The 8,925-nt window shown below is 32.1% G+C and overlaps 2 protein-coding genes across 2 annotated transcripts in view; one reads left to right on the top strand and one right to left on the bottom strand.

Annotated features, from left to right (window-relative positions):
* Nucleotides 1–1,289: 1,289 nt before the first annotated feature.
* On the top strand, nucleotides 1,290–6,825 carry LOC111379788 (uncharacterized membrane protein At1g16860-like). Its single transcript, XM_023003227.1, has 4 exons — nucleotides 1,290–1,789; nucleotides 4,757–4,912; nucleotides 6,100–6,311; nucleotides 6,393–6,825. Exons 1-4 carry the CDS (start codon nucleotides 1,460–1,462, stop codon nucleotides 6,601–6,603), a joined length of 909 nt encoding a protein of 302 aa, XP_022858995.1. The 5' UTR covers nucleotides 1,290–1,459; the 3' UTR covers nucleotides 6,604–6,825.
* A 1,222-nt stretch (nucleotides 6,826–8,047) lies between these two features.
* Nucleotides 8,048–8,925, bottom strand: part of LOC111379784 (ubiquitin-60S ribosomal protein L40) — a 2,723-nt gene continuing 1,845 nt past the window's right edge. Inside the window, exons 4-5 of the mRNA XM_023003224.1 lie at nucleotides 8,338–8,404; nucleotides 8,048–8,250 (exon numbers count right to left, since the gene is read on the bottom strand). Coding sequence (XP_022858992.1) covers nucleotides 8,224–8,250; nucleotides 8,338–8,404 — 94 coding nt within the window. The 3' untranslated portion in view covers nucleotides 8,048–8,223. The remainder of the gene's footprint in view (nucleotides 8,251–8,337; nucleotides 8,405–8,925) is intronic.

The following is an 8,925-nucleotide window of genomic DNA, read 5'->3' as shown; positions in this document are numbered from 1 at the left end:
TTTTTTTTTTAGGTCCCTAAAAGGATGAGGTACTGGTCCATTACTTAGTTGGCTTGGACTAGGGTTAGCCCTATATATAAGAACTGGCCAATTCGACTAACAATTATTTTTTCTATCGACTCTTCGATTTCAATTCAACTCTTTGACTACTGATCTTGAACCTTCCTTGGGCAATGTTCATACTATTTTAAAACACTAGTAATGCATAAATTTACAAAGCCCAATGTGCATGAGCCATTATATAGCTCAAATTTGAATTAATATCGTGTTTCCAAGCTAATTGTGCAATTATAATTTTAATAAAGTCCTTGTTTGACTCTTTTTTTTTTTTAAATATTTTTTAAAATTTCATTTTCAATCATATATTTTGAAGATTAGTAACTTTTATCAAATTTTCAACCACGCATTTCATCAATTTTCACCACATTTTACTAAAAATTTGGTTTTTAACAAACCAAAGGGACGAAATGTTAAAGATCAACTTGTTCTTTTTAAAATGTCGAGACTAAATTGCTTAGCACAGTCATTAAAACAAAACTCATTTTTTTTTTCTCAAAATCATTTTCAATTTCACATTCTAACAAAAAATTTCCATATATAAACCCGAATTTTTTTCCTATTTTTTAATCACATTCTCCAAAAAATAACTATTCTCAAATTCATTTTCCCTAAAAGCTAATTTTAATGATTGTCAAATAGGTTTTAAGTTAGAGACCTTTTGCATTTTTCTCTCGAATATGTGTAATATACATGCCAATTTATTTTTAAAACGTTGAAGACTAAATTTCTTAGCATTTCAATAAACTTCTGTTTGACAACCATCAAAATATTTTTTTTCGAATTCATTTTCAATCTCATATTCTCACAATGAAATATTGTACATATAATTTCAAAATTTTTTCATACTTTTTGATTACACATTTTTCAAAAAAAAATTATTTCAAAACTCATTTTCTCAAAAATAAAAATAAAAAAACTTATTTTGGTGATCCTCATAACAGGAAAGGACCTTAATGAGGGAACACTTGCCAATTTCAGCAGAAGTCTAAGTCCATCAAAATATTTTTTTTCGAATTCATTTTCAATCTCATATTCTCACAATGAAATATTGTACATATAATTTCAAAATTTTTTCTTACTTTTTGATTACACATTTTTCAAAAAAAAAATTATTTCAAAACTCATTTTCTCAAAAATAAAAATAAAAATAAAAAAACTTATTTTGGTGATCCTCATAACAGGAAAGGACCTTAATGAGGGAACACTTGCCAATTTCAGCAGAAGTCTAAGCTTGATGACCACAATTATGGAAACAGTATAATTTTTCTTCCCAGCACAAAAAGCATGAAAAAGGGCGGCTGCTCTGTATTTTTTACCCCTTTCATTTCATTCACATCCCAAGAAAAGGGCAACATTGAAACAAAGAAAAGTTAAAATTGAAAACAGGGATGAAATTGAAATGAATAACCTCTCAAATGCAGCTGCCATTTCCAAAACCCAAAACCACCACCACTTCCTCGATTGTTGCAGGCCCATACCACCAGTAGTACTATACATTCTGGCTTTACTTTTCTTGGCAGGGCTTGGGGTCTCCATTTTCATACTTGTTGTGGTACATAATGCCCTCTTCTTCATAATCATCCTTTTTCTTTCAGTCTTTGTCGCCGGGTTCTTGCTCTGGAATTCACTGAACTTCACTAGAAACGCTGCCGTTTTGTTCTTGCTCCGCTCTTTCCCGGATTCTGACCTCAGCCTCGCCTCTCATGGCCAGCTAGTCAAGATTACTGGGGTATGTAGTCTTCGTGTACTACATTTTCATATTTTCAGGATTTTTTTAGTGCATTTAATTTTGAAAAGGTGAATTTTTTTGGATTTCTCTGGGACTTATTTTCATGTGTGTATTATACAATGGTCTCTGTTTCTTAGTTACTTAATTAGAATTATTTGTTTATTTATTTATTTATTTTGTGTTAAGAAAGTGTTTGTGACATTGAATTTAATAATGTTGTTAAGTATGAAATTTCTCATTGTGTTCTTTCTAATTATGTTTTCCCGCTGATTGCACAAAAAGATAAGCAATGTGATTGGGATTTGTTATTTTGGAAATCGTGGCTTTTGTGCGAAATTGAACATTGATATAGCAGAAGCTTTTGAATTGTGGCAATGACTTAAACCAAAATTCTGAATCCAGTGTTTGAAGTTCTGATAACAAGCTACACAATACTGGGTTATTTAAAATTTTTATTGATTTCCAAACACCGCAATTGTAGTTGATAAGAATATGAATTAGCCTCTTCTTTCCTCAACAATTAATCATGCAATAAGTTTTTTGAGTAATGTGACTCTTCTTGGCCTCTGGAGTTTGTTCAGATTGTAGTAAAAGGAAAAAGGCCATTCTTAATGGCCATTTTTCGGTGAAAGCGTTATTTTCAGTCTCAGGTTGGTCGAAAGTTACAAGTACTGAAAAAACTTTGTTGTTGTCTGTGTTCATGAAATTAGATGATGATCGAACTTGAGTATGTATCGGCATTTATACACTATAATAGAGCAAGAGTTTTCTACTCTTTTCCTTTTCCAGAGTATATATTTAGAGCTTCCATCAAATGACTTGAAATGATGATCATCGGACTTGCTCTATCCCATAATCACAATGTCCACATAATTTTTTTAAAAATAGGTGTCAACAAATACCAAATTCAATTTAGAACCCGCTCTATGTTGGCTAGGCCAAGATTGGGAGTCTTTTACAACTTCTAAGAATGTGAGCCATTGTTTGTCAATACGAGTTTGAACATTTTGAGCTATGCTCATCTATGTTTCCAAGTTTACTGGTCTGTCCTGGATGGTAGCAAAGCTACCCCCAATGCTGGGAGCATGGTTGTGTGGATTTTGTCAACGGCTTAAATGTGGTCAGGATGCTTAACATTTGACTCCATGTTGGTTTAGTGTCTTTTAAAACTCATTATTATTTGCAATAGATGATAAATTTTTATTTTTTATTTTTTATTTTTTGGTTTAATAAATAACTATTATTATTATCAATAAGTAGATAGTATCAATTAATTACTAATTTCAAAGAAAGTAAACATGATAAGTACACGGTTTAAAATGTTTTAGTATTTTATTTTATTTTTATTGTCAGGCTTCTATTCTACTTTAATTTTGTTTATAAGAAATTAATTATGCTGAAATATATACACACACATATCTAAATATCCTACTTTTTCAAAAAATAAAAAATAAAATAAAATTATCGACGAATCCATATCTCATGGTATTAAAATTATTAATTAGAATTCATGGTTCTTAGATGGTATACCAACAACTGTGGAAGGAAATAAATTAAGGAACCCCAGATTTTGGAAAAACTACAATTATTATTAACCAAGGAAAAATTATTTATGGTTAAAGCATATATGCGGGAGCTAGAAACAAATCCTATGGTCAAGATAAGTATTCTATACTTCCAGGTGAAATTAGAAGTATAATGTTATCTAGTTGTGATCGAGAACAGTATAACCTAAGCATGTGTAATTAAATTATAGTCAAAAGTCTACAGTATCTTACGTAGAACAAGATAAACAGGGGACACATCTGCACATATTTTCTCACACGCATTTTTTATATTCTCCCTAAGGTAATTCCTCATTGTTCCAGTTTCTACATGGTCATTCCAAAATGTGGTACAATATCAATCAGGGGCACCAAGTTTTATGGTTGAGATAGTACATTACTATTATGTTTCTACCTTTAATCTTTATGAAGAACAAATGTTCCAATGAAAACATAATTATGAAAAAATTGTTACATCACTTTAATACTACATTTATATTGAAAGTAGAATAATGCTATGTGTACATAATTAAGTTACATAACTATTTACTTATAGATTATATGTCAAAAAAGAGAGTGGGGAAGCTTTTTGTTTTATTTATTTATTTATTTGATTAAAAGAAATTTGTCCAATCATATCTCACCACATTATGTGTATATAAACCAATAAGTACATATCGTACAACCTTTGAAAGTATTAGTTAGAAAATATTTGTCATTTGTAATTATTCCAAATTATTAATATAATAATCTTTAAAAAACTTATCACTAGCGTAGCACACCTTTTGCAGGCAGAACATGGGCACATTGGTAGTTGGCACACATTTGACAATCTAGTGCAAAATCACTTTTGTATAATCTAACTCTAGTGATCTTCATATCATGTAACATAAGATGATGGTTGGCTCTATGGCATATGTTTCACACTTTGGTATGTGCATGCATTGTTGCACAATGGCTGCTGATTTGTGGGGGTTCCTTTAGCATATATAGCAACAGCTAGTAATGGTTGACAATTCGAAGGCAATGATGATGTTTATTGGCAATTGAAATGCTGTAGTGTTTAGTCAATGGGCATGGAAGATTGCATTTCTGCGCCTTTTGTGGGCATCGAGGAAAAATAATTACCTTTGCGGGAGGCTTAATATTCTAAAGTAATTTGTAATTTTCTTGGATAGTTTATTTTTTAATGTTGAGCTATCTAGATAGACAACACTTGAGAAGATGCTCTACATATACTTTTTTGGTGTTTTAGCCCTTGTTTATTTTTCTGTCTGAATCAACGAAAATGGATGTGGCAAAAAGATGAAAAAGAAAAATAGACACTCATTCTGCAATTGTCTTCGTTGGATGTGAATGCGATTTAATTTTGTTCTTCTCACTCAAGTATTTTATTTAATTGCTTTATTTGTTTTTGATTCAGCTTGTCTCCTGTGGGAGTGTCTCTTTGGAATCTTCATATGAGAGAGTTGCCCAATGCGTTTACACATCTACCTTGTTGTATGAGTTTGGAGAGCCCGGTTTGAAGCCCTCTGATGTCAAGAACTCGTGCTTTAACTGGAGACTGACATATGCTGAGGTATGCGAAATTCTCTTTCTTCTGCTGGATTTCATCATTTTTAGAATTGCCTAATTCATCTATTTTAATCTTGATTAAAATTCCCAAAAAACTATATTAATAGGAAATCTTTCTTTGGGATCAGATTTTTTACTAGCTCAGTAGCTCTGCTGAAGTATGCCTTCATGTTTGCCATCCTTTGGTCTTGATTCTTTGACTTAATCCTCCTCTCCGAGATGATGTTCAAGTTGGAGAAAGCTCCATTCATATGGCATTTTTTTTCATTCTGCATATGCTAAATCAACATAGGGCTTTCGTGGTACCATATTAATTATTTTTACCAAAGTAGGTGTTTCTCCTCTTGAGACTTGTATTATTAACTCTTCATATCGGATAGACATATCCCATGGATCATTTTAATTGAAATTGTTGACATGAATATAATCAAGGTATTAAACCACTCGTTCTTGAAAATAATTACAGCTCGTATACTTAACTTTGTGTGCCTCTGTAAACTTGTTATTGGCAGCCACGTGCTTACCTTCTTTCTCACCGGTCTCTTGTTCATGATTAAGGTTCTCTTGATACGACTGGGAAGAAGATTAGCTAATAGATAGCAATTTCGTTAAGAAGCTTAAGTGCATACTAATCTCCAGCTTGTTTCACATAGTACTGTGTAAACCCGCATTGCAGTTTGCAATCCTTCCCAAATGTGAAAATGTGGAATCTACATCTTTTGATTTTTACTAGCATAGTGCATTTTGACGAACATTTCTCTTCCTTTATTAGGCATTCAAATTTCCATCAACTCTCATGCATTAACCAACTGTGCATATTGGTTACCACTGAGGAATGAGGTTTTAGCAATCTCGTGAAATATTATCATGGCCTCGTTTGGGAGAGATTTTGAAAATTGATTTTTTGACCGTTAGTAGAAAAGTGGGGTCCACCTGTGAGAGAAGAAGTAAAAAATTACGGCTAGAATAATGAAATAACGGTCAAAAAATCAATTTTTTTGGGTAAAAAATCTCTCCCAAACAGGCTGCATATTTTCATGTTTTGGATATGACATCAGAACATTCTCGAGTATCTGTGCTCTTTGCTCCTACAGCTTGTAATCGTAACAAATACACGTCACATTTTTATATATTGAACCTAGTACGTTGAAAGAAGTTGTTTGCTGATGTTGGAGGATTTTCTCTTGGCAGAGATTTTCAACTGATTTCTACATAACTGACAGTAAGTCTGGCATCAGGGCCCTGGTGAAAGCTGGTCCTGATTGTAAAGTTAATGCTTTGATCATTGAGAGGAAACTTGTCAAAACAACCCAAAATGGCAGAGTTTTATCTTCTCACTTAAGGAAATGGTTGAGAGACAGAAACCTTCCCGCTGAAGCTCGTGTACTACGTCTAGAAGAAGGGTAAAACTTAAGTCAAACTTGCTTGCACCATTCTCTCGCTTAGACGAGCTTACAACCTGTTATTTACCTGCATTTTGACAGATACATAAAGGAAGGCAGCTCTGTGAGTGTTCTTGGTCTTTTGCATAGGAACAATGACGTAGCAATGATCGTTCAGCCTCAGGATGTAATTTCTACTGGATGTCTATGGCAAAAATTGCTGCTTCCAGTCGATGTTGATGGACTAGTCATTGGGTTCCCCGAAGGGGCTGATCCCTTGACCCTCACAAACTCTACGCCCTGCCAAGAATAGTGATTTTTAACGGCATAGGAACTATTAGGGTGTGACTTTAGTCATTACTGTTGTTAAGATTCATTCTCCCTCATCTGTAAAGTAACATGTGGTGGAAAAGTTTTGTTTTGTGGCAAACCAAATCCTGTAGTGTATGATGAAAGTCTAGTTGTAATTGAAATTCGACTTCCTGAAGTATTTTCCACTAGTTAAATCCACTGGAATTTTTTACTTCTAGTTCAATTTTCCCTTTGACCAGAATTCTGCATGTAAGTTTTGGATTCTCCTTTGTAACTCAGAATCTGAAAAGTGTATTTCTTGAAATTAAGGTAAACATTTCAACAGGGAGATCTATGTATCTGAAGCTAACATGCTAAAGCTCGAAGTGAGAACTCCTTAAAAAAAAGCTCGCTCTTGAACCAAAGAAGGCCTAACAAGCTCAGGTAATTTTCATATTGCTTTCAGTGTGTCTTAACCACGTTCATTCTGTAATTTTTAGCAAAGGAGAAAAATCTATTGGTACTTCTCTATGTAACTCTAATCCTAATCACGAGATACCAATGATTTCATGCTTCTTATTAGCGTAACCCAACAGTTTAAAAAAAGACTCTTTCGACACTAGTGAAAGTTACAAAAAGTATTTATGAATTTTGAATTACCCATTACAATAAGAATAAAGCGTGACAATACATGGGAGTCAAGTTTCAAACTTAACGAGCTTAAACAACTCAAAACATAAAAAAAGTTGCTTATTTTCCTTAATATTTTATACACTTAATCATTCTAAAAATCGTTTAATAATTAAAATTATGCATACCAAAGGTGGAAAGGACAAATCAATTTCATATAAGTTAAAAATAAATAAATAAATAAATAAAATAAAATCCCACCAAAACAATAAAACTGCATTTTCCATGAAATTTGCCAAAAACATACTTTAAATTATTGTAGCTTGAAATTTGAACTCCATTTTCACTTTCGTATCAAACAGTCAAGGTAAAAAAAAAATTCCTCTAATATGACATTTTCCATAAAATCCCCTCCAATCAAACAAATCCTTATATCATTTTCAAGTTTCCAAAATACAAAAATTATACTATTTTTCATAGTTTCAACTTTTAACAAAACAAATCCCCACGTAACAAATTTATAAGAACATACATTTTTCAAATTTCCAACAAAACGATAAATCTCTAAATAATAATTACATAATTTATATAAAACCGTATCTTAAATTTTTTCTAAACCATTATTGGATAGAATCATTTTTTTTCTTTTATACAGAGAATCATTTAAAATTTGAAACTAAGAAAAAAAAATTAATAAACTAAAATCAAATAAAAGATTTTAAAAAAATTAAAAAATAAAAAAATTAATAAAATGCATTTGCACTTGTAAGGCAAAGCGTTTTGCCCATGCCCCACCCAGACGCCACTTCTAAAACACTGGAATTCAGCAGCACATGTAAACCAAGAATACAAGGAACATTTATATGTAACAAAATGTCTTAATTTTCTTATCATTCCAAACAAAACAAATTGATAAATGGTTCATATCTTCCACTACAAGCAAATGCAATCCAAAATGGTTTGAATCGTTCAAGGCAGAAAAGCTGCGACAATTAAAATCTTGACAACATGTCTACTTGATCTTCTTCTTTGGCCTCAACTGCAAAAAAGAATGAAAAAACATAACCTTCGTTCGTAGCAATTTAGGTTGAAATCATTAATAATACATCCATCTACTAGTAAATACCTGATTGCTATGTCCACACTTCTTCTTCCTGCAGTTAACAGCACGAGGATGCAAACGAGCATAACATCTGGAACACAGTAATCACAGGAATACATGTTATATAAAAGCTTCCAAAGCTAATGTGCAAATAGCTACTAAGAACTTGAAATTGGACGTTGCATTTGTGAAGTTACAATCTTTATGCAAACAGGACAAAATATAGTCCCCTATCTGTAGTAAATTAATTTGCAAAATTAGACTTTTAAGGGCACTTTTGATACATCGTAACGTATTAGGTATCGAGGTAATTTAAGGTGATGCTTTTTGTACATCATATTGTATTAATAGAATATTGTGGTGGACAGCATCAAACTATAATGCACCGACATGGACACGTGTATCCGACACGATAAATGTCGGGTACGTCAACTCATGATTTTTCAAAAAAATACCAACACGACACGTAGCTAACACGTTCATTAAATTCTTTAAAATTCTTCATTTATATAATTTAAATTTAATTTTATACTTATTACTTTTTTGTTGAAATCTTTTAAGAACTCGTTTGAGCCACATTATTTGTAGAATGAGAATGAAAAATAGAACCGT

The sequence above is a fragment of the Olea europaea genome, unplaced genomic scaffold, assembly GCF_002742605.1.
Source record: "Olea europaea var. sylvestris unplaced genomic scaffold, O_europaea_v1 scaffold2033, whole genome shotgun sequence".
Taxonomy (NCBI): Eukaryota; Viridiplantae; Streptophyta; class Magnoliopsida; order Lamiales; family Oleaceae; genus Olea; species Olea europaea.
This window is presented reverse-complemented; position numbering and strand designations above follow the sequence as displayed.

Bases quoted from the DNA above. Each gene is read 5' to 3' on its own strand.
- LOC111379788 (XM_023003227.1), top strand. From the start codon at position 1,460: ATGAATAACCTCTCAAATGCAGCTGCCATTTCCAAAACCCAAAACCAC. The intron at 1,790-4,756 runs GTATGTAGTCTT...TTTTTGATTCAG, and splicing joins AGCTAGTCAAGATTACTGGG to CTTGTCTCCTGTGGGAGTGT. The intron at 4,913-6,099 runs GTATGCGAAATT...TTCTCTTGGCAG, and splicing joins GGAGACTGACATATGCTGAG to AGATTTTCAACTGATTTCTA.